Genomic DNA, 21,123 nt, shown 5'->3' on the forward strand with positions numbered 1-21,123 from the left:
CCCCGCTGTCATGGCGACTCTGAAGACCGACAGAAGTCAATTAGAAATACCTACGTACTGCTTTTTTCCAGGTTCTCTTAACGATGAGTGGTTGTTTTGGCGGTTGAGGTAATCTGGCCAATCACAGTCATTTTCATGTTGAATAATCGCAAATTACTCCTCGGCTTCCTTTTATGATTATTCAACATCGACTCTTCAATTGAAGAGAAGTAGACTTTGCTCACATGAATAATATTTTTTTTTCCTCAATTCCTAATGCTACCAGTTTACTGGTCTGAAGTTCAAAGAGGCTTAGTATCTTGTATCTTAGATCTTAGATCTCAGCCGCCGCCTTTCATGATTTGCATTCAGTGAAAGCATTCGATTTTGAAAGACATCATTACTATTTGACGATGGGGAAAGTCTTTTCTCCCCTCGTTCTGTGATTAATGATGGCATTCAAAAGGTCTACTGGTCCATGCATAACACAACACTCAACCTTGGAACGCAAGCCATTCAGATCTAGGCCCTAAAAAGTTATACTTCTCCGAGTCCAAAGAAACTTCATTTTGAGCATCACTTATTTTTCACCGCCACTTCTCGTGATTTGGGAGCTATTGCATGATACTGTTAACTATTTGAACACTTGGATTACCAAGGTACAAATGTTCTAGTAAGCAGCTGCGCCTGGTGGCTGGGGACACAAACACTAACAGGGGTGTAGATTTCCATCCCAATATAGAAGGCGAATAGCCCTGGAGGGTCGACACATATCAAAATAATCTTCAATTTGCCGATAGACAGAGATTTATTGCGGGACCTACTTCTCTTAATCGGGGCATGATGATCTGATGGAGGCTGCGCATACATTAGTTTGGCGACTAGACAGGGGATATTAGCTCCTCCTGCTAAAGTACGTTTTGGACACCGGAGGGATCTGACCTCTGGACTTAAATTGGCACGAGTAGCCCTACAGCATCACTAGATATGAGCATCTGTCTTTTTTTCTCTCCACGTCGGAACAATTGCGAATACTTTCAATCTTTTCAGTCCGTCATCCTGCAATTACTCCATTTTCAGAACACTTCACCAGAATATGACATCCTCGAGAGCAAGCTGCTGCACCTTGTTAGATTTGCTGGATCGGATTCAGCTTGATGCTTCTGCTTTGACATGCCCATATCTCAAAAACAATGGAGAGCCCTGCAGCCAAAAAATTAGTAAAAAAAAGGCATCTTCTGCTGAATTGTGCTTTGCGAAGTTGGATATGTTTGTCGACAATAGCAAGACCCTCGATGACCTTTCAAATGTTCTCGCTTGTTCAAGACATTTGAAAAAAGCTCCTCAGGCCAAGACTCAGTGGTATGCGGAGCTCAAAGAAAATGAGGTGGAACGTCAGATTTCATCCAAGCTGGATAAATTCAAGCACCTCAATAAACCTGACGCACCGAGTAATATAAGCGGAGATTCTGTCTCTTCCACACAAGTACCGATCCTTGAATTCGTGCATTTCACCCCTAGCGTGGCTGATGTTATCACCGATTTATTATGCAAGAAACTGGAACGCAAGGATATGGCTCAGGGCTGGATATATGTCTTCTCCAGCACCATTACGCCTTCTGGAATGCTGAAAATTGGATTCTCAGGGCGCGACCCAACGACAAGTCGCTTTCGAGCTCATAAGTCCTGCTATCATGATGTCCACATGGTCGAGATACAGTCCGATGTACCCCACGCTTATCGGGTGGAGCAGCTTGTGCTGAAGGAACTTTCCCCATATCGCCGCAGAATGAGAGAACCGTGTTTGCATTGCACATTTTATCATGGGGAATGGCTTCAGATTGAGCAGCAGAAGCTGCTGAAAACTTTGAATAAATGGATCAAGTTTGTTAAAAGCGAACCATACGACTCTGACGGAAATTTGATTGCGGACACGAAGTTGCCCCCTCCTGCTTTGAAACAATACCAGCGCCATACACCTAGAAAGTCTAGGAAATCTCAGGTTTCTCCTGAATTGGACGTTGAACAGTTGACTGCATCGGTTAGTCAGATGAAGATTGGCGATGACCAGGATGGAAGTATGGGCAATTGCTCAATACAATGAAGGTAATGGACATTAGGGCCTCGGAGTTTTTGTATTAGCTTCAGCCATTATCTGTATCCTGGTATTCTGTAAGGGGTGATTCAAAAATAGTAAAATCTATGAACCTCATAGATCAAGGCTTGGCGTCCGAAATCGGCGTTATTGTACACAATTTACCGCATTGGGGACTCTGGATGCGGCATGAAAGCAGAGATATATTCATGTTCATGCTCTTTTATATTCATCGTTTCATCGTTTCATCTTTCATCTTCGTTAATTAATATTTTTTGCTGCTTAATGAAGACAGAGATTGATATTCTCAATACTACCTCTCATACGTCATCAACAAAGTCCATACGAATCCAGACTCTACAAAGTCTTAAATTGAAGACATTTCCACAAATCACTAGAATTACTCACACAGAAACAAGTTGAGTCCGTGTAGGTAAGTTTCATTTCTCTTGGCGTGGCGGACTGAAGATAACATGGTATGTCCTAGGCTCCAATACATGTTCTTATCATCTATCTTCCCCCACATACTACCCTTTACAACGCACGTTGACTAGGATCCGCTATGCCTCTCACCATCCTATCCTCAGAACAACTTCGAAAGCTGCTATACTCCCTCTCTCACGACGAGATAGTCGAGCTCCAACGAAACCTCGCCCGAGCACTTCGAGAATACTCAACCGGTTCCCAAGAGGAAGGTTGTTCGGCTACTTATCAACCACAGCGAACCGCAATTACTCGCCAGGATGGTTGTACAACACTCTTCATGCCTGCCAGCACAGGCCAGACTCTAGGCATTAAGATGATTTCCCTGCGGGACGGGGGTAAAGCCGGGTGCGCTATGGAGCGCAGTGCTTTTGAGAGAGAGTCCGATTCGTCTTCCATTCGGCGACCGTCTACACGGGGTTCGGTCGCATCTATTTCGTCAGAGATGAGCGATTTGTCCGTGGGATCCTCCCAGGGAGAAAGTCCAGCAATGACACCTAGTGAAAGCAATATAAGTAGCAGCGTCGATAGCTCTACTCTTATGTCTGGTTGTGTGAATCAGATGCCAATCACCTCTAACGATCGCCCGACACCGACACCTCCAACACCTTGCTGGCCTGGCGCGGGAACACGCGATATGTCACCGCGGGGCAGCGTTACACTTCTAGATGCGGACAGCCTACCCTTTGGACTGATTAGCGCTCAGGAGCTAACAGCCTTCCGTACTGCACTAGCCTCGCTGATGCTATTCAACAAGCGCAAGAAGGTGCGCACCCTTTTGGTTTTTGGCGCAGGAAAACTGGCATTCTGGCACATACGGTTAGCTTTGACCCTGCGCGGCGACGACATAAATCGTGTCTACATTGTCAACCGGTCCTTCGACCGAGCAGCGAAGCTCCTACGTGATATCTATATGCCAGAAAATACAGAGTGGCGCCGCGATGTCAAATTCTCAGCAATGAGCACCGACTTTGGCGAGTACAATCGCATCCTGAAATCGCATGTCCGAAAGGCCGACGTTATCTTCTGCTGCACTCCATCTGCAACTCCACTGTTCCCAGCAGAGTACCTTACCTCTCGAGAAGGTCGTCAAAAGGGCCGGTTGATCTGCGCCATCGGTTCTTACAAGTCTCATATGACCGAGGTACATCCCGACATCTTCCGAGACGAGGTTAATGTGACACCTCCGCACCGTCACTACCATAAACACACTCGACGCAGTGGCGTGGTAGTAGTGGACAGTGTCGAGGCCTCGCTGAAAGAGGCCGGCGAGGTTATTCAGGCTGGCATCAAGCCGAACCAAGTTGTTGAACTTGGTGAGCTGCTGATGGTGCGCCATGCCTCGCTTTCCTCCGACGAAGGCGTAGATGAGGACAAGAGTCTACACGATTGGGTGGAGCGCGGAAACGTCATTTACAAGAGCGTCGGACTCGGCTTGATGGATTTGGTCACGGGCGGCGACCTCATCAGCTTGGCTAGAGTGCGCAATTTGGGAACGACAGTGGAGGACTTTTGATTTTATCAACTATTTTGTAGTATACCCCTCTTGTACTTTTGCCTCATTTTACCGCATTTGCTTGGGAGGAGGAATGCCTTTGCGTCAAGATATCAATTAGAAAGGCCATAGAGATCAAAGACAATCAGATAATTGCTTTCACTCTTTTTACAGAAAATATAAATAGCTGAAATAGCTTAATGCTGAACTTCAATCTAGTGTGAACTAGTATGAAGCCTGACATCATCTGAACTTCATGCAACAACAATACCCCCTATCTATTCTTCCCTCCTCTTTTATAATTAACCACTCTGAATATTCTCGCCTCAGCTTATAGCGTTCGATTGTCCATTTAACCCACTTCAAACATCTACCGATAAGCTCGGTACTTCCACCTCAAGAGTGAGGGGCAAGTCAGACAAGGCCCACCTTCGCAAAACTTTGACGCTTGGGGAAAGAAAATCATCCATTGGAAATTACAGACAAGGTTGAATTTACTGAATATTCAATATGCGAAACACCACCTGTAGCCTGCCAAATGGACTCAAGTTCACAGTATCGCCTGTCTTCGGTGGCATAACCTTCAAATCAAGCGATGTCACCCCGCACAAGCTCACTCTTTTCCCACCAGGCTGGACAGTCATGATACACAGTGGAAAGGAAAGTACTGAGCTTGAGAAGCAAGGTACATCGCAGGATGAACATGAAAATGAACATGAACAGCCTCACAGCGTAAGCACTACCCGCTTCACTACGCCGACATTGTCAGGCGATTGCCTCTACATCTCGTATACAGTCAGCCCACCAGACAGTGACTTCCGGCCTCCAATATCACCCACTCGCCAGATTGCTATGATGCTCTGGGCCACGCTGTGGTGGTACTTTCATGAGCCTCAGCCAGATCTACATCAAGTGACAGCAGCGTCGAGCTCAACGCCCCATGATGGCCGGCCGAAGGGTGACTGGCGGGTGAACATCAAAAGAGAGGGCATCTTCAAGGGTCGAAATCTGCTACAGAAGCTTGAACGTATGGGTTTGATAGCAAGCGAGGACTCTTCCGTCGGCCTGCAGCCCATTGAAACCCAAGACTCGAGCAGCTGGACAAATCTGTTTGTCAGTCGCCGCGCCTTCTGGCAACTTGACCCGCGTCTTTTCCTATTTACCCTTCTTCCTCGCGGTAGCCCACCGTCTCCAAGCTTGACCCCGTCTACTCCAGTGCAGCTTGATTCTCCGGTACGTGATGGGCTGCCACAGACTCCAACTCTACCACCCACCCAGGTAATTTTCCACTCTGGAACTGCGGGCTCTTTCACGTCTGGTGGTCCCTTCTCATCTGCAAGTCACCTGCCAACATACTACCCACCAACTCCGACACAATACACAATTACGAACAACGTGCGCCATCCATTGCGGCCAAAACCACCCCATCAAGGCGAGATTTTCTACACCCGCCATGTGCCCAGCGTAGATCAGTATATCGCCTTCCGGATACCCTTCCTCCCCATGATCAAGTCCGCAGCTGGGAAAGGTAGTCGCCCATCGACGCCCATCCAAGCAGCTAACTCGTCATTCTCAGGTATCGAGCAGCATCTGTACCAAGGCGCATCGTCTGATCTGGAAATCCTGCATCGCTGGATGAACGACCCCCGCGTCGAGGCTATGTGGGGAGAAGGTGGTCCGCAGTCTGTGCAGGAGAAATTCCTCATGGGTAATCTGACCAGCCGACACAGCTTCCCTGTGTTCGGATGCTGGGATGGGAAGCCATTCGGATATTTTGAGATCTACTGGGTGAAAGAGGATCGGCTGGGCCGGCTTCTAGATCGCGTGGATAACTATGACCGCGGTATTCACCTGCTTGTTGGTGAGCAAGAGTTTCGTGGTCCGCACCGAGTTGCTATTTGGCTCTCAGCTTTGGTGCATCACTGCTTCCTCTCGGATATGAGGACTGAGGCGGTTTATTTGGAGCCGAGAGTTGATAATGCGAAGTATATCTCTTCCTTTCTTTTTTCTCTTTTTTTACAGGATACTTGCTAATTTTACCTTTATTTAGAATCATTGGATATCTTCAAGATGTGGGCTTCTATAAAGAGGGTGAGGTTAGTTTCCCTCATAAGCAATCTGCCGTCATGAAGATTAAACGCGAGTTTTGGGAAGCACCGGCTTTATAAATTTAAATCAGCCACAACATGTGGACGTCATTAGAAGCGACTCTTTCGAAATTATGCCATTTACATCCAACGTGTCAATTACTCAACTATTGTAGTTGATTATAGATTTACTCACACAAATGCCATACATTACACCACAGTATATATCGATCTAACCGCTCAATTCCCTCTATAAAATCATCCATATCTCAGTCACTCAGATCTTGCCCTTGAGCAAGTTGGAGATCATCTCAACAGCGGTGAGGCGCGAGGTAGCCCACAGTGTAGGGAAGTCCAGGGTGCTGGACAAGGTATCGGCATAGCCGAAGAACAGCATGGGAGGGATCCAGCCACGGGCGTACTCAAGTGCGAAGCAGGACGAGTCCATCTTGTACTGCTTGACCTGGCCGCGCTGCAGGTGGTGGACGGAGCCAGGGGGGTAAACCTCCGGCTCGAAAGAGCCAGGGACGTAGGCTAATTGTGTGCCGGAGAGGATGTTGAAGTAGTCGTCTGCGGTGTGGCGGCCAGTGTGACCCTCGGTGCCGATAGCGGTACCTGTAGGGGGTGGTCGTTAGAAAGCTTTATATTAGACCAGGGGCTTTTTGGAAATTGGGTCTTACCAAAGATGATCAGATACTCAGTGATACCTACAGGATGGTTAATCAGTCAATTGAATCCACAGGTCTAGATAAAGGGGATCCCCTACTGGCGTGGATGATGTACATGGCACCCATGGCACCGCCGGCATTGTTGAAGACCCATTCTTCCTGTGTGCTCAGGTGGTTAGGGCCAACCTTCTCCTCCAGCTCGGCAACAATGAAGTTGACGATAGAGCGGGTGTCCTCGCCATGGGCCTGGATAGCGCGTTGTGAGAGATCGTGCAGGTGTTCTGGGTCGAAAATGTAGAACTGTTCCAGGCGCGCGTCGTAGTAGCTGTAGACGGCGGAGAAAATAGCTAGGAAGATAGCGAGGATGCTGAGCTTCTTGATAGAGAAGAAGCAGCAGCCCGAAGACTTTTGGGAGGAGGATTTGGCCATGGCGGGAGTTGGGGAAGAAAAGAAAAATTAGAAGAGGCGGATTTAAAAATGTTGACTGATTTTAAACTGTTGGTCCACCCCTAGCTTAATTGCTTATCGGAGTCCCACTTCACCCCACAACAAACATCTTCGAATTATTGCCTATACATATTCTAACCCTGCTTCATTTAATCTCTTTTGTCTTATACTATTCTTTGCTTATTCTTGAATCTTCTCAAATACTGCTTCCTTACAATGCTGGGAATAATTTCTCTTGTGATGTTATGTAAACTTGACACGCCATATCGGATCATTTCATCCCGAACTATTCTGGATATGTATGGCTGATTGGTATGAAGTTATTTACCTTGGTCCTATGTCATGGAGTGAATTCCAAGGTTGAGACTTGAGAGTAGGCAAACCGTGGAAGCAAGACGACAATGTAGGTATATAACCCCGGCCTTATCTGCTTCTCAAGATACCTACGTGGGTTTCCACATAAGTGACCTCTCTTCTCTACCAGCCAGAGCTATCAAGGAAGGCAGGTACATAACTCAATAAGGGTCCAAAAGTACGTCTTGGCGCGTATCCTTTTAAGGGGTCTTCCTAAATGACGTCAGAATAATAATATCCCTCGCCCTCTTCTCGCATAACGACTTCGATTCGCCCAAAAATGGCGTCAGGATGTCAATTGGCATAAATGGATCCTTTCAGACGAATGCTCAGCCCAAGCAAGGTCAGGGCCTGGATACCACAATCGAAGGCTTATTCTAGGCAACTAGTCAATCCCAAAGCCGGGCTTCCATATGGATTAATGGCCCGTCAAGTTCGTGGTCAGAGATCCTATATCGAAAATTAACCCACCTTCAAGTCCTCGAAACGGACCTTACGTAGGTATTCTGCACTACGAGGATGACGATGCTTTTCATCGACGAACTGCCAGTTTTTATATATCGAAGGCTGCGAAAAGGTAGTTTAGGCGTTGGCGTCATCTTGAAAAATGGCCCGCACACTCACGCGATATAAACCCGATTGAATCATACTGGTATTTTTTTCCACAGTGCAAATTACAAAGATTGATCTGAATTATTCGAGTTGAGCAAAACCGAGTGCATTTTCAATGCTTAGGATGCTATCCCGAAAGCTACAATTGATAGCTTAATTATGTCCATGCCCGAAGATAAGCCGCTGTACGGAAGGACATGGACTATACAAAGTACCTAGTTGAGCTCAATTCTATTCTCCTCCATTTATATATCTAAGTATGTAACTTATAAACCCACGTCTACTGAATTGGTTGAGTTGTTACTTCTGAATTAAAGGTATATTTTGGAGGTGGGGTTAACAGGCTTTCGACGCATAACTGTATATATAGCCAATAGCTTTCATTCCGAAAATAGATCTGCAATAATAACCTCGAATTTCTCCCGAGGTCCTCACTGTAGTATTGAAGACCCATGCATATGGATGCATGAAAAAGAAAGAAAAAGGGAAGTTTGATAACCCCGCACTTAAAAGGTACATAGTACTACTGCGGCGATGATTACCTGACCTAGGTTACGACATCGTTGACGACATCATCGGTGCTCGAAGCTATAGACGGTCCATATGTCGGGGTTGAGGTCGAGATCGAGGTCGATGAAGAGCTATACCTAGGTTGTCCAATGCATTGTGTCGAAGTGGTCCATTGAAGAATCCACTGAAGAATCCGGCTGAAGAATCAAATTTCCGATGAATATCCGATGAATTTCTTAGCCTTGATTGAAGTGGTATTCGACGCCGTCACCTGCTCGGAAGAAACTCCTGAAATTGCAAGCTTCAACTCAAAAGTTGTTTTGCTAACCCCAACGGCTAGAGGAATAGGAGGCGAAATGAGCGCCAGCAAACATAAGGGATGCAACGTGGACATAGGTTCTAGTCTAATAGGGAGGCTAGCGCTGGCTATCATTTTACCTACTATACCCAGGTAGGGTAGATTTCCGATGAGCATATGAGACAGGGATGCGTTATGCTCTATATGAAACAAGCATTTGTCACTAGCAACACTTCAGAGGCCTCGGGGGTGGATCCTATCAGGTCCAGATATTTACCGGTGAATAGTATAAATAATCTCCAGAACTTGGAAGTTGTGAAATCTGTCATCAGAACCTTAAGTTATATTCGTTTCCAAAATGAAGTCTTTCATTGCAACTCTTGCCATTTCTCTCGCCCTCACCGGCCTAGGAAATGCTTCCACTATCCCCACAAGGTCTCTCACCCCTCGTGCCGATTTCTGCGAGCAGTATGGCTCCACGACCACCGGTAGTTACATTGTCTATAACAACCTCTGGGGCTTGAGTTATGACACCAGCGGTACTCAGTGCACCGAGGTTGAATCACTATCTGGCACGACGATTTCCTGGTGGACGTCGTTCTCATGGTCTGGAGAATCCAGCCAAGTCAAGAGCTATGCCAACGTAGCTCTCGACTTCACGGCGAAGAAACTGAGCGCAATCAGTAGCATCAACACAGTTTGGGAGTGGAGGTTAGTTGATCCATATTTCCGGGCTCATCCATCAAATCATAGCTGACGCGACCACAGTTTTTCTAACGAGGACATCGTCGCCGACGTCTCATACGATTTGTTCCTATCCTCTAGCGCCAGTGGAAGCAATGAGTATGAAATAATGGTGTGGCTGGCCGCTCTGGGCGGCGCAGGCCCGATCTCCTCCACTGGATCAGCGATTGCCACGACCACAATCGGTGGTGTCACTTTTAAGCTGTACTCGGGTGCTAATGGCTCTACTACCGTATATAGCTTTGTCGCCGAGTCCACCACCACGAGTTTTTCGGGTGACTTGCTTGATTTCTTCAAGTACTTGGAAGAAAACGAAAGCTTGAGCTCCAGCAAGTACTTGATTGATGTGCAGGCTGGTACTGAGCCTTTTACTGGGACTGCTAAGCTGACTGTTTCGGAATATTCGGTCAGTGTTGTGTAAATAGAGTCTTGGAGGGGCTATTTGGACGCGATCAGGTGGGGATTGTGAGGAGTTGTATATAGTCTCAAAGTGGGAGGTTGAAGGACATACCTACCCACACAAATCAAGGCCTGGAACGGGCCGTGACATTTATACGTTTCCAACTGGAGAATTGAACGATCGATTCAGTTTGTTGTCAAGAACCGCTGAGAACTGGATGCTAGTGACATAAAAATGGCATGTTGCCTGAAACATAGGCTTATTTCAAAGGTTGATCATCGATGACCTGGGCGTGACTTTATACAAAGTACGGATCTATCCTATCCAGGGCAATTACAGGCTTCCAATATCTCCAGGGCTGGAGAAACACATAGCATAAACGCCCCGTGTTAGAGTAACTAATGAGTACTCGACATCTCGTGGATCTTTTTCCAAGTTTTTTTTTATCTTTTGCTCATTGCAGTCCAGGCGACGTGGCGACGTGGCGACGTGGATTCTAGGCAGCGAAAATCATGTTTCAAGGTGAGCGCGTAGAAGAATCTAAGAATAACCTTGATCTATCAATAGATTTAGCAATGAAGGTTGTAAATAGACTGAATCATCAAGAGTATAAGCGCTGTAATGTGAGGATTCCAAAGGGCGCTTATATGACTAGGTATGCTCAGGGACTGAAATAGCATAGCGGGAAAAAAGTACCTACGTTATCAGTAGTGTTTGGCAGTACCCGACAGTTTGTTACTGCAGATGTCTGTACCCAACGGAACATTGCATATTATTGCATACATTCATGAAAAACCCTCCAAGGCTGAAAGGGGAGAATGGCGGGGACCCGCACGTTTGGACATATCGAATTCCCCATCGGATCCTCCAATTATTGATTATAATAGAAAAGGGTAATAGACAAGAGACCTAAGGAGTAGAAAATGACAGGGCTTATGCGAGGTAAACAGACTATTCCCATTAGTTAGCAGGCCAGCCCCCTCGACTTCCCTCCCACCTTAGAAGGAGCAGAACAGGTACAAGGGGTGGCATGAAGGGAAATTCAGCTCTTAGTAAATATTAGTAAGAATAATCAATATGATTGTATGATTTAATTGTGATTTTCATATTTCACGGTCGGAGTAGATTATTTGAAGCTGATTGGAGGTTGGCGAACATGTTGGCGGCAAATTGAAACTGTGCCACATTGTTGAATTTGGTATGTGAATACGCCAGGTCTGCTCTTTCAGCTGAGCTTGGAACTAGAGGAGACCCCCTGATCTGAAGGGACTGGTCACTTCAAGGTTAGGAGTATGTCCTGGTCCTAGATACGGATACCTAGACACACCTAGATACAGATACCTAGACACAGATACCTAGATACTTAGACGTGTGATCTTGATACCTGATCATGGTTATAGTACTCCTGTGGAGTGCATGAGACAGCCGGGAGTTTCAGAATTGCAGAGTTTCGAGAGATCTAGACATATCAAGTTGTAGGAGTCTGAGAGCCAATCTCCACAGCGGGGCTGATCTTGACGTTCCAAGCTGGACTTAATTAATTCACTACACTATAACAGTGGAAGAAGAAGGGGGAGTAGTATTTCTCCGTATACATCTGCTATCTACTAATTCCCATCTCAGACTAAATGAGCCTAAGTAACCTAGTATAGAACTTAGTATAGAACTAGTCTAACTCATAATCCGCGCGCCTAGGGTCAATGTCATCTCAGATCCAACTATGCAGGTTCTCCTTCGCGCCCCCTGTGCTCTTCTGACTTCTGACTGGATTGTCATGTCCTTGCATCTCATTGGATTTTGCCCCTCTAGCCTCCTCTCTTTTCCCTCTAGGGCTTAAACTGCATACCGGAGCTATATGTAGTCAAGTAATTCCCACTTCATTCTTCACGGGACTCATCCACATGCTCAACATCGTCATTCACATCCTCTCTTTATTATTTTAATACTTCACACTCCCTTTGACTTCTCATTTCACTCTCTGAAAGACATACATCAATTATTACACCAATCTGCAAATCTATTGTTCTCAAGTCTTAAGTCTGGGCTTTGTCTCTGGATTTTAAAATCTCCGCTTCGGCAGGTCTCATTTTAAGAGAAATCCCCAGTTAGGGCTATCGATAACAAGGGTTGACACGACAACACCAACTATCCTTACTGCCACATTCCTACTTTAAAACTACTTGACTACTTTATCCTGCTGGTTCAGGATCTAGGGTACTGTTTGTGACTTTGTGAACATCAACTTCCCACTTTAACAAAGGCCTTTGATCTGCTTTGGCGCCCTGATCTACCCTGAGACATTCTATATTATTTCCTTCATCTTTGTCGAACTTCTCTTCCAAGGTCTTTTCAATTCTCACATCCTCAAACAATGGCTCGATCATTGCATAGAGCAGCTCTCGATGAGTTTGTCACGCAGCGTGTGTCCCGGGAGATGATTGAATATCTCGCCAAGCAGGCATCACAGGTCATCAGATGTGAGGCAAATGTGACCAACACAGTCAGCCCCCATGGACAACCAACTCCTCCATCCACTCCCCCTATGGATGTTGCAGACTCTCTCCCTCCTCTACCTACTCTTCAGGAGTTCATCACATCTCTTGTTGCCCGGTCGCAGGTCCAGGTGCCCACTCTTATGAGCTCCCTCGTGTACCTTGGCCGGCTGCGGGCTCGTCTACCTCCAGTTGCCAAGGGCATGCGCTGCACAGTTCATCGAATTTTCCTGGCATCCCTGATTCTGGCAGCCAAGAATCTAAACGACTCGAGTCCCAAGAACAAACATTGGGCCCGCTACACTGCCGTCAAGAATTATGAAGGCTTTGGATTCTCCCTTCCCGAAGTCAACCTGATGGAACGCCAGCTGCTCTTCCTGTTGGATTGGGATCTCCGTGTAACTGAGAAAGACCTCCTCATCCACCTCCACCCCTTCCTAACCCCAATCCGTCACCGACTGGAGATGAAGGAACGTGAAAAGAAAGTCGAGGAGGAACACAAACAGCGCATGCACGGCGAATGGCTCCGAGTCAATCTTCACACATCAGCCGACCTTCTCGCAAGCCGTCTCCGTCGCCAAAGACCTGAAGCTCGCGGCACCGTCCGTGGTGAGAACGTTTATCGACTCCCCAGCCATGTCTCATGCCCAACAATGAACCAAGCCTACTCTCATCTTGTACAAGACTGTGACCGATACACACCCTATTCTCGCCGCACCTCACCCCGATCTGGCCGGTCCATTTCACCCCCCTCAGTCCAGGATATCCCCGATCTCTCACATGCAGAGACCTTCAACTCACTCTCATCTCGCTCCTCGAGCGCGGCTCCCAGCTCCTATGGTACTCCACGCAGTATCAGCACCTGCTCCGACGATATGATGGTCATGGAACACAGCAACAGCAACTGCGCAAGCCCATATGTGGCATTGAACTATGTCACACGTGGCGTGGACAAATTCTACGAGCCCCTTCGCCAACCGAGCAAGAAGATGAAGATCCAGAGCCACGCCAAGAGCCAGAACCACTCTCATGGTGGTTTTGTGGCACGCTTCTTGGCATCTGCCACGGGATCTTACATGGGCAGCCGCATCGGTCGGCCTCATGCATAGATCGACCTGGTCTAGACCAACTCGTGACTCTTAACACCCTTCTCATTGCACTTCCCTTTTAGCAACACTTATCATCTTTTATTACTGCTTTGAAAAAAAGCAATTTCATTTGTTGGTTCTTGAATACCCGTACGCTGTCGAGTTCCAATGTGTTTTGTATCTCTCTCATCTCGATCTCGTGGTCATATACCCATGACCTCATTTCTTTACACTCGTTATATGCATCTGCACTCGGCATCGGAGTTTGGTTGCCTTGAATTGTTGGGGTTTTTTTTTTCCGTCTGGGAGTTTCTTGAATTAGACTTGCGTCCCTTATTCTAGTCCCGGTGGTTTACCGGTAATGATATTATACATTGATCTCAGTCTTTCGTGGAAGAGTAATTGTATATGACCTGGTAACTTGATAAGGGAATCATGGGTGATTTAACTAGTTAAAGCTTCGCTACTTCCCGTGCATCGTTGCCACACTTTGTTCGCCACAGCGTTCGGCTGTTGACTTGATAAGCTCGGGAATCACGGGACTTTAGTCAGCCCTGTGATGTTAATTCCTAACTTTGATCGACTTTGTCATCCATTTGCTCGGCTCTTGACATGATCAGATGACCCATAGACGGCACGGGAACCTGGCAATTCTGATTCCTGAACCATTAAACGATCACTATTTTTGCCTCTAGTCTTTCGATCTTTGCCGAGGTGAACTCTGTAGGCCTCGGTTCATGACATTATTGGCCCAACAAGGCGCCAGAAATCCCCACAGTGGGCAAGAGCGGGCTCCAACCCCCCGCGTTTACTGGCTAGTACTTTATTCTGGGTATCTAACCTCATTTTTGTAACGTCTGCTTATGCAAAGTTTTGAATAGGACAGACAAAAAAAGGACCAAAGCTTCAAAATGGCATACCAAATGTTGCATGTTCCGGAAAAGCGGCAGCTACCTGAAGATGTCGTCGTGGATGGCAATTTCACATCGGCCGCCGAGGCGTTCTTTGAAGCGCTTGGTATGTCGGCAATTCAATTTCCATTTCAAGGCAATAGCTAATACTGTATTCAGCGGAGGCTGGTATCACCTACTGCTTTGTCAATTTGTAAGTTTATCGACGAGTGGTCAATCCCAACCGGGTCTAATGTGGCTACAGAGGGAGTGACCATCCAGCCATGTTGGAAGCTATGATCAAGGCAAAGAAAGGTATCATTATGTCCCTTACACCCAATTCATGTACTGTCTGACAAGAAAGTAGAAAAACTGGCCAAGTTTCCCCAAATCATCACTTGTCCATCTGAGCTGGTTGCTTTATCTGCAGCTCTCGGCTTTGCCCAAGTCATGGGCCAACCGGTGCGTTGTCCTTCGAATAACAACGTCTTCGTTTTTCTAATTATTTGCTAGCAATGTGTTATCGTCCATGTAGACTGCGGTACATTAGCCATGGGACAGTCAATTCACAATGCGTCCATTAGCAGAGTGCCTGTGCTATGCTTCGCTGGTCTCAGCCCTTACACGCAAAGAGGAGAGCATCTGGGCTCAAGGACCGAGTATGAAGATCTGCAATTCTTATGCTATGACGAGCTGACGATTACAACAGATTCATTCACTGGTTGCAAGATGTGCCCGATCAATCTGCTATCGTGCGACAGTACTGCAGATACTCTGCCGAAATTAAGAGCGGGCGCAATATCAAAGAAATGGTGAACAGAGCTTTGCAATTTGCCACATCTGATCCAAAGGGCCCAGCATATCTAATGGCCGCAAGAGAAGTTATTGAGGAGGTAAGTCACTGCTGACTTCACTTAAAATGTGCTACTGACCTGACAAACAATTTCAGCAAGTGGATAAGAAATGGCTTGAGCCAGAGTATTTGTGTCCAATCACGCCTAGTGCACTATCTCAGCCTGGTACTAGACTCCAACCTATGATATACCTAGATGTTTAATACACTGACTCGCGATAGATGTGGCCCTTATTGCTGATGCTCTCATCCGCGCCGCTCGACCGCTCGTAATTACCAGCTACCTGGGCCGCAATCACAAAGCACCTGCTCTGCTGGAAGAGCTCTCTATCAGATTGCCCATTCGCGTCGTTGAAATGGTTGGATCGGATGTTTGCATAAGCAGTGATCTGCATGCCTACCGTGGTGTCACTGTCACCACACATCAAGAAATCCCAGAGGCAGATGTCATCCTCATCCTTGACTGTGATGTGCCTTGGATTCCAACTGCCGGACAACCTCGAAAGGGTAATATTCTCACAATTTTGCCTTTACATCCTATTGGATCTCTTTTTGCTGACGATATACCACCTTATAGATGCAAAGATCTTCCATCTCGACGTCGACCCACTGAAGCAGCAAATGCCTTGTAAGTCAGAATACCATACTCTATGGACGATCCTGCTAAAAAAAAATATCAATTAGTATTCTCAATCAAGGCAATTCGCCGACTCAAAGTCAGCTGTGAGCTTGCATTGACTCAACTGAATGGATACTTGGAGGACAAGGGCCATTTGGCGGAAAAAGATATTTCAAAGATTCCACGCGAGAGCTCACACCATGACAAATTCCAGGATGTTCATTCGGAATATACCCAATGGAAATCGGCGTTGGAGAAGCTAGAGACTCCTTCAGATGATATCACCAATGTGCCATATTTAGCTTCCCGATTGCGATCACAGCTCCCCACGGACACAACTTATGTCCTCGAGGCCGTTACCAATGCAGGGTCATTGATACATCATTTGCGCCTAACCAAGGTATGTCTCTCGGCTCGCCACTGAAAGCGCACGCACTGATAATATTTTAGCCCGGCAGCCTAGTTGCAAGTGGAGCCGGTGGTCTAGGTTGGGGAGGAGGTGCAGCCCTCGGAGTTAAGCTGGCCAAACCAGACTCATTCATCTGTGCAATGTGAGTCTCACATCCATAATTTGGAACACCCATGTCATATTCTAACATAGAAGTTCCAGTGTCGGTGATGGAGTCTACCTATTCTCCCAAATGGAAAGTGTCTTTTGGATTGCCAGACGTTACGACATTCCTTTCCTTCTGATCGTATTGAACAATGGAGGGTGGAACGCACCAAAAGTGTCTACTCTCCTTGTTCACAAAGACGGATTATCGTCAAAGTCAAACAGAAGGGGTAAGTCAGACCTGCACACCTCCTCGACTTTAATCTAACGATCGAATAGATCTCAACCTTTCTTTTGAACCCTCTCCCGATTACCCAGGCATTGCTACTGCCGCCGGCGGCGCCTGGGGAGCTACTGTCAAGACTCCAAGTGAGTTAGACCCGGCCATTAAAGAGGCCAGAAGGGTTATTGAGGTTGAAAAGAGGAGTGCAGTGATTGAAGTTGCGTAAGTAAACATTTTTTCCCCCAAAGTTTCGTATTCGAAGGTGTCTGACGGCTGCAGTGTCCCATCTATGTGGAAAGAGACCTAAATGTACCAACCTAGGTAGGTATATGCAGGCAATTTTATAGAGCTATAGAGCAAAAGCCCGACCTAAACAAGGCTGGTCTGAGCTTATATAGATGATTGAATTCCGTAGTTATAAATGTATTTACAATATTGTCACATCAGATCACTCAACGCCATCCCAATGCACTTCACCAATCCGATAAAAGATGCACCTGCCCCTAGTAGTTTAGAGAGAAAAGAGAAGTGATACATACAAAACAAAAAAAAAAAAAAAAAGAGGGGAAAGGAAAAAGGTAGAGCATAAAGCCACGATGATTTATGCCCGGGCAGAGGGTCGGGATTTCCAAGAATTACGATAGATATTGCTGGAAGAATTCCGCGGTGGGGGAATTCGGAAATCAGGATACAGGCCCAATTCCATGTCCATGAGCACTGCGCGCTGGGACTCTGCCGGTGCCCATCCGGTTGTTTTGTGGGATTTGGCTGACGAGGCGCGGAAAATAGGAGGTTTGGTAGACATGCTCTTCTCCTTGATAATCTCGCGAAGCTCTTTGTCATCTTTTGTGATTTGTGCTCTGATAAAAGACAAGTCATTGGATGCTTGAAGGGTAGACATGACCGATTCTCGCGGCACGTACTCATACTTCTCCGGCGTTGGAGGGGATTCCGGAACAATGGAAGGATCTAGGAAAGCTTGCTGGTCTTTTGCCAGCAGTTGGGCTATATCTAAAGTCTCACCATGGGGAATTTTGTGAGGGTGCGAAGGCGTGACACAGTCCATGTCAACTTCCTTGCGCAGTACATGATCAACGTCGACTGCAGAGAAATATGCGCAAGACTGCGGGAGGTCGTCGATGCCTGCTTGTTGAGAAAAAATGGCTCGCGTCCACACATTGGCAATTTGTAATGCGAGAGCTGCGCGATACTTGTCTTCTTCCTTTACTAAATATCGGATTTCATCGTGGACTGTAATGGATAGTCGGGCTTGAATGTTGAAGCGGCGGATCAGGTAATCCATTCCCACAATCAGGAGGTGGAGGTAGTCTACTCCAGATGATTGGATGGCCCAATTGATGCGAGATGTCATGAAGCTGCCCTTGTTGATGAATCGGCGCATGAGGGCTTCAGTAATACCAGCGCCCAGGGTAGGGGTTCTAGGTCTTTCTTGATCCGCAAACTCTTCTAGTTTGTTGAACACGAATGATTCCGTGCCTCCCCGCCAGAAAGGCGTTTCGCTCAATAGACGACGCGTGGTTCGGGTACCCTTAGTTTCTTTGTAAAGGCTGGCTGCTGTCTCCTGAGTTTGCTTCTCAGTCAAAGTCGGATTGAATTGGCGGAGAAGCGTGGCGGCAAACTTAACACCAGCGCCGTAGATACGCCCATAGTTAAACACTTTGGCGTCGTTACGCGAAATGCCCAGGATTTGTGCACTTCGAGAATGCAAATCTGTTCCTGCTGACTTGGCACCCTCCAGTGTCATGAATCCGATTGCATTTCCTCCGTGGATCTGGAAGGGTGAATCTCCTACCAGACTGGCAATCCACAACTCCTGGGAGTCGACGTCGGCGCCAACGAAAACGTAGCCTGGGGGTGCTTTGATCATAGCTTTAAGTTCAGAGCCAACCCGGTTTGCTTTGGCATTACTTGCGGTGAGCCATGTATTCTCCACGGCACGGCGAGTGATGGTGCCCATGGGGATAATCTGCGGAAGAATGAAGCCCAATCGGTGCTTTGAGTTTTCATCGCATGCGTCTTTCTTCTGCATTTGATCAGTATATATGACCATTTGGTTCATGATTCGGTCTCGAGCACTAATCCAATAAGAGCACGAGGCATTCATCTCCAAGGCTTCTTTGGCAAGTGCAAATTGAGAGGACAGAATACCACGCTCGAAGTATTGCATGTAGCCCTTTCCGAGAGGACTCGTGCATCTGGCCTGCGGTCCATCTTTGTGAGGGATTTTGAAATATATGTTCTTTCGGTCATCTCGGAGCTGCAAGTTCTTTTCCTCGGCCATATCACAAAGCACAACTGGTTGATTGTCATACTTTTTCAACTGGTCGCGGGGAACCTGGAACGTCCACCCATGCAGGTCGGACCAGATAAGGGGGTAACCCTCCCAACATAACTTGAGTAGAATTGGCGCAATCCGAGTTCGAACTGTCAATCCGATATCGGCAGCGCTTGAGGTGAAAAGATTCTTGTACCATTTGGGCATGCCCGGCTTCTTTTGGCGTGCAGCTGGACGGGGGGATCCCCCTTCTTCTTCCCCTTCACCATTTTGACCTCTTGGCCGGACCAGTCCAGCTGCCGTAGCCAGGGATCGTTCGTGTAAACATCAGGTTGATCTTTCATGCTCAAAGCTTCATCGCACAATTCAATGAGTTTGCGTTGGACTTCATCTAGTCGTTTGTGATAGGTTTCCTCCGCGTTTTTGATATACTCCTGCCAAGTCTCGTTGACTGGAAGAATGACCGCGGACAAGTGCCGAAGAGCACCAAAACTGACAGGATGTGGGCATGTCTCAAGGAAGTTGGGGAAAACTTTTCTGTAGACCCGGTGGGTGATAGCAACGTCGGCGGCACAATAGTCAAGAAGTTCTTCTAGTTTTGTCAGGAGTGTTTCCCGGTCAAGTTCTCCAAAGAAGTCCCGCTGTGCCTTATCGATGGTGACATCGCAGTGAAATTTGGCAACGTCACGCAATGAATTCACCGAGCTTCGCCCAACCCACAGCTCTTCCTCCTCTTCCCTCAGCATATTATTCTCAAGTAATGAAGCCAGTTCCATAGAGTTATGCTCATTTGCAATCCTGTCTCGAAGATCTTTGTTCTTTTTGTGTCGCATCCAGGTCGGTCTCTGCTGCGAGCACATACCATTAACAGCGACATGAAGGGACATGGTGTCCATGAAGAAATTGCTGGACTGGCTTATGTCGTACTCTTCTAAAACTCTTGCGCGATCATATCCAATATTATGGCCTATCACAATACGAGGCTTGAAAGGATCACCAAGGGGCACCAGATGAGTTTTGTCTTGCGATTCGCCCAGAAGCCAGGGGGAGATCCAGGCGTACCACGCTGTCGGACTGACAGCACAAGCCATAACCGCGAATGGATTATCCTTGTACATGACCTCGGTATCGAATGTCAGCATAGACTCATTTGGGGCATCCACTGCTTCTGATGACCCATCCGAGTTGTACTTCGTCCATCCACTACGCTTCACCCATTTGCGCGGCTTATTCGGACAGCTCAAGGATGCATATTCTTTGGCGTATGACAAGTAGGGCTCCGACGCATCCATTCCTAGCTTGTGAAAATGTTCGTCTAGTGTCTGACCTTGAAGTGGTGGAAGGTCAAATGCGATAGGCACCGCTCCGGTCTGGGATTTTCCAAGGAGATCATGTCTTGCCAAATGGTCTTTTGCGAGGGCGACGAGTTTCGGGTTTGGGACTCGACCTGTTCCGGGAAAGACTTGGGGATGAACATATTCACTCAATTGCTGAACTCCAATCTCATTAAATCTTGGCGTTGCAGGGACTACAAATATGTCGTCAGTATACGTACACTTGGTGCGATTTAAGATAGATGCGCCGCGACGGATGATATACCTAAGAGGGATCTTTTGGCGTGATTCTCATCGTTGATGGGTGTTGAGTATTGGCGTATAGAGTCACGCAGTGGTAAATTCCATGTCTGCGAATGCGCATGGGCATGAATGCATGTCGGACGTAGTCGCCGACTTGCAAATCTCACAACACCCGGACAACAAGGAACGCAGGAGAAATACCTAGATGTCATTTTCCAAGAAGAACTGGATGCAACATCAAGTCATTATAGCATTGATAAATGCAGCCTTTGAGGGGCTGCGCTTGTAGATTGAAGGAACTGATGAAGTTTTGATGCAATTTCCATATCGATTTCCTATCTGACTTATCTTCGCGTCATG

General features: G+C 47.0%; 8 protein-coding genes across 8 annotated transcripts; 6 read left to right on the forward strand and 2 right to left on the reverse strand.

Annotated features, from left to right (window-relative positions):
- Nucleotides 1-1,246: 1,246 nt before the first annotated feature.
- On the forward strand, nt 1,247-2,083 carry N7495_005510 (GIY-YIG nuclease family protein; the record flags this gene model as incomplete). Its single annotated transcript, XM_057208161.1, has 1 exon — nt 1,247-2,083. The coding sequence occupies one exon, from the start codon at nt 1,247-1,249 to the stop codon at nt 2,081-2,083; it is 837 nt and encodes a 278-aa protein (XP_057061935.1).
- A 553-nt stretch (nt 2,084-2,636) lies between these two features.
- Nucleotides 2,637-4,073, forward strand: N7495_005511 (putative proline utilization protein PrnX-like; the record flags this gene model as incomplete). The annotated part of the gene is made up of 1 exon (XM_057208162.1): nt 2,637-4,073. One exon carries the CDS (start codon nt 2,637-2,639, stop codon nt 4,071-4,073), a length of 1,437 nt encoding a protein of 478 aa, XP_057061936.1.
- Nucleotides 4,074-4,562: 489 nt separating this feature from the next.
- N7495_005512 (GNAT family N-acetyltransferase) lies at nt 4,563-6,220 on the forward strand (the record flags this gene model as incomplete). The annotated part of the gene is made up of 2 exons (XM_057208163.1): nt 4,563-6,037; nt 6,103-6,220. The coding sequence occupies 2 exons, from the start codon at nt 4,563-4,565 to the stop codon at nt 6,218-6,220; spliced, it is 1,593 nt and encodes a 530-aa protein (XP_057061937.1).
- Nucleotides 6,221-6,416: 196 nt separating this feature from the next.
- On the reverse strand, nt 6,417-7,236 carry erg2 (C-8 sterol isomerase ERG2; the record flags this gene model as incomplete). Its single annotated transcript, XM_057208164.1, has 3 exons — nt 6,417-6,754; nt 6,820-6,846; nt 6,906-7,236. The coding sequence occupies 3 exons, from the start codon at nt 7,234-7,236 to the stop codon at nt 6,417-6,419; spliced, it is 696 nt and encodes a 231-aa protein (XP_057061938.1).
- Nucleotides 7,237-9,386: 2,150 nt separating this feature from the next.
- Nucleotides 9,387-10,193, forward strand: xgeA (putative endoglucanase; the record flags this gene model as incomplete). Its single annotated transcript, XM_057208165.1, has 2 exons — nt 9,387-9,739; nt 9,797-10,193. The coding sequence occupies 2 exons, from the start codon at nt 9,387-9,389 to the stop codon at nt 10,191-10,193; spliced, it is 750 nt and encodes a 249-aa protein (XP_057061939.1).
- A 2,350-nt stretch (nt 10,194-12,543) lies between these two features.
- Nucleotides 12,544-13,773, forward strand: N7495_005515 (cyclin family protein; the record flags this gene model as incomplete). Its single annotated transcript, XM_057208166.1, has 1 exon — nt 12,544-13,773. One exon carries the CDS (start codon nt 12,544-12,546, stop codon nt 13,771-13,773), a length of 1,230 nt encoding a protein of 409 aa, XP_057061940.1.
- A 902-nt stretch (nt 13,774-14,675) lies between these two features.
- Nucleotides 14,676-17,197, forward strand: N7495_005516 (uncharacterized protein; the record flags this gene model as incomplete). The annotated part of the gene is made up of 14 exons (XM_057208167.1): nt 14,676-14,769; nt 14,823-14,856; nt 14,908-14,957; nt 15,010-15,104; nt 15,156-15,301; nt 15,352-15,535; nt 15,592-15,661; nt 15,718-16,002; nt 16,073-16,123; nt 16,180-16,514; nt 16,565-16,665; nt 16,725-16,897; nt 16,947-17,112; nt 17,170-17,197. The coding sequence occupies 14 exons, from the start codon at nt 14,676-14,678 to the stop codon at nt 17,195-17,197; spliced, it is 1,812 nt and encodes a 603-aa protein (XP_057061941.1).
- A 294-nt stretch (nt 17,198-17,491) lies between these two features.
- Nucleotides 17,492-20,975, reverse strand: N7495_005517 (DNA-directed DNA polymerase gamma MIP1; the record flags this gene model as incomplete). The annotated part of the gene is made up of 3 exons (XM_057208168.1): nt 17,492-19,402; nt 19,453-20,714; nt 20,786-20,975. The coding sequence occupies 3 exons, from the start codon at nt 20,973-20,975 to the stop codon at nt 17,492-17,494; spliced, it is 3,363 nt and encodes a 1,120-aa protein (XP_057061942.1).
- Nucleotides 20,976-21,123: the final 148 nt, after the last annotated feature.

The sequence above is a fragment of the Penicillium taxi genome (genome assembly GCF_028828555.1).
Source record: "Penicillium taxi strain IBT 34144 chromosome Unknown utg000004l_segment0_segment0, whole genome shotgun sequence".
Taxonomy (NCBI): domain Eukaryota; kingdom Fungi; phylum Ascomycota; class Eurotiomycetes; order Eurotiales; family Aspergillaceae; genus Penicillium; species Penicillium taxi.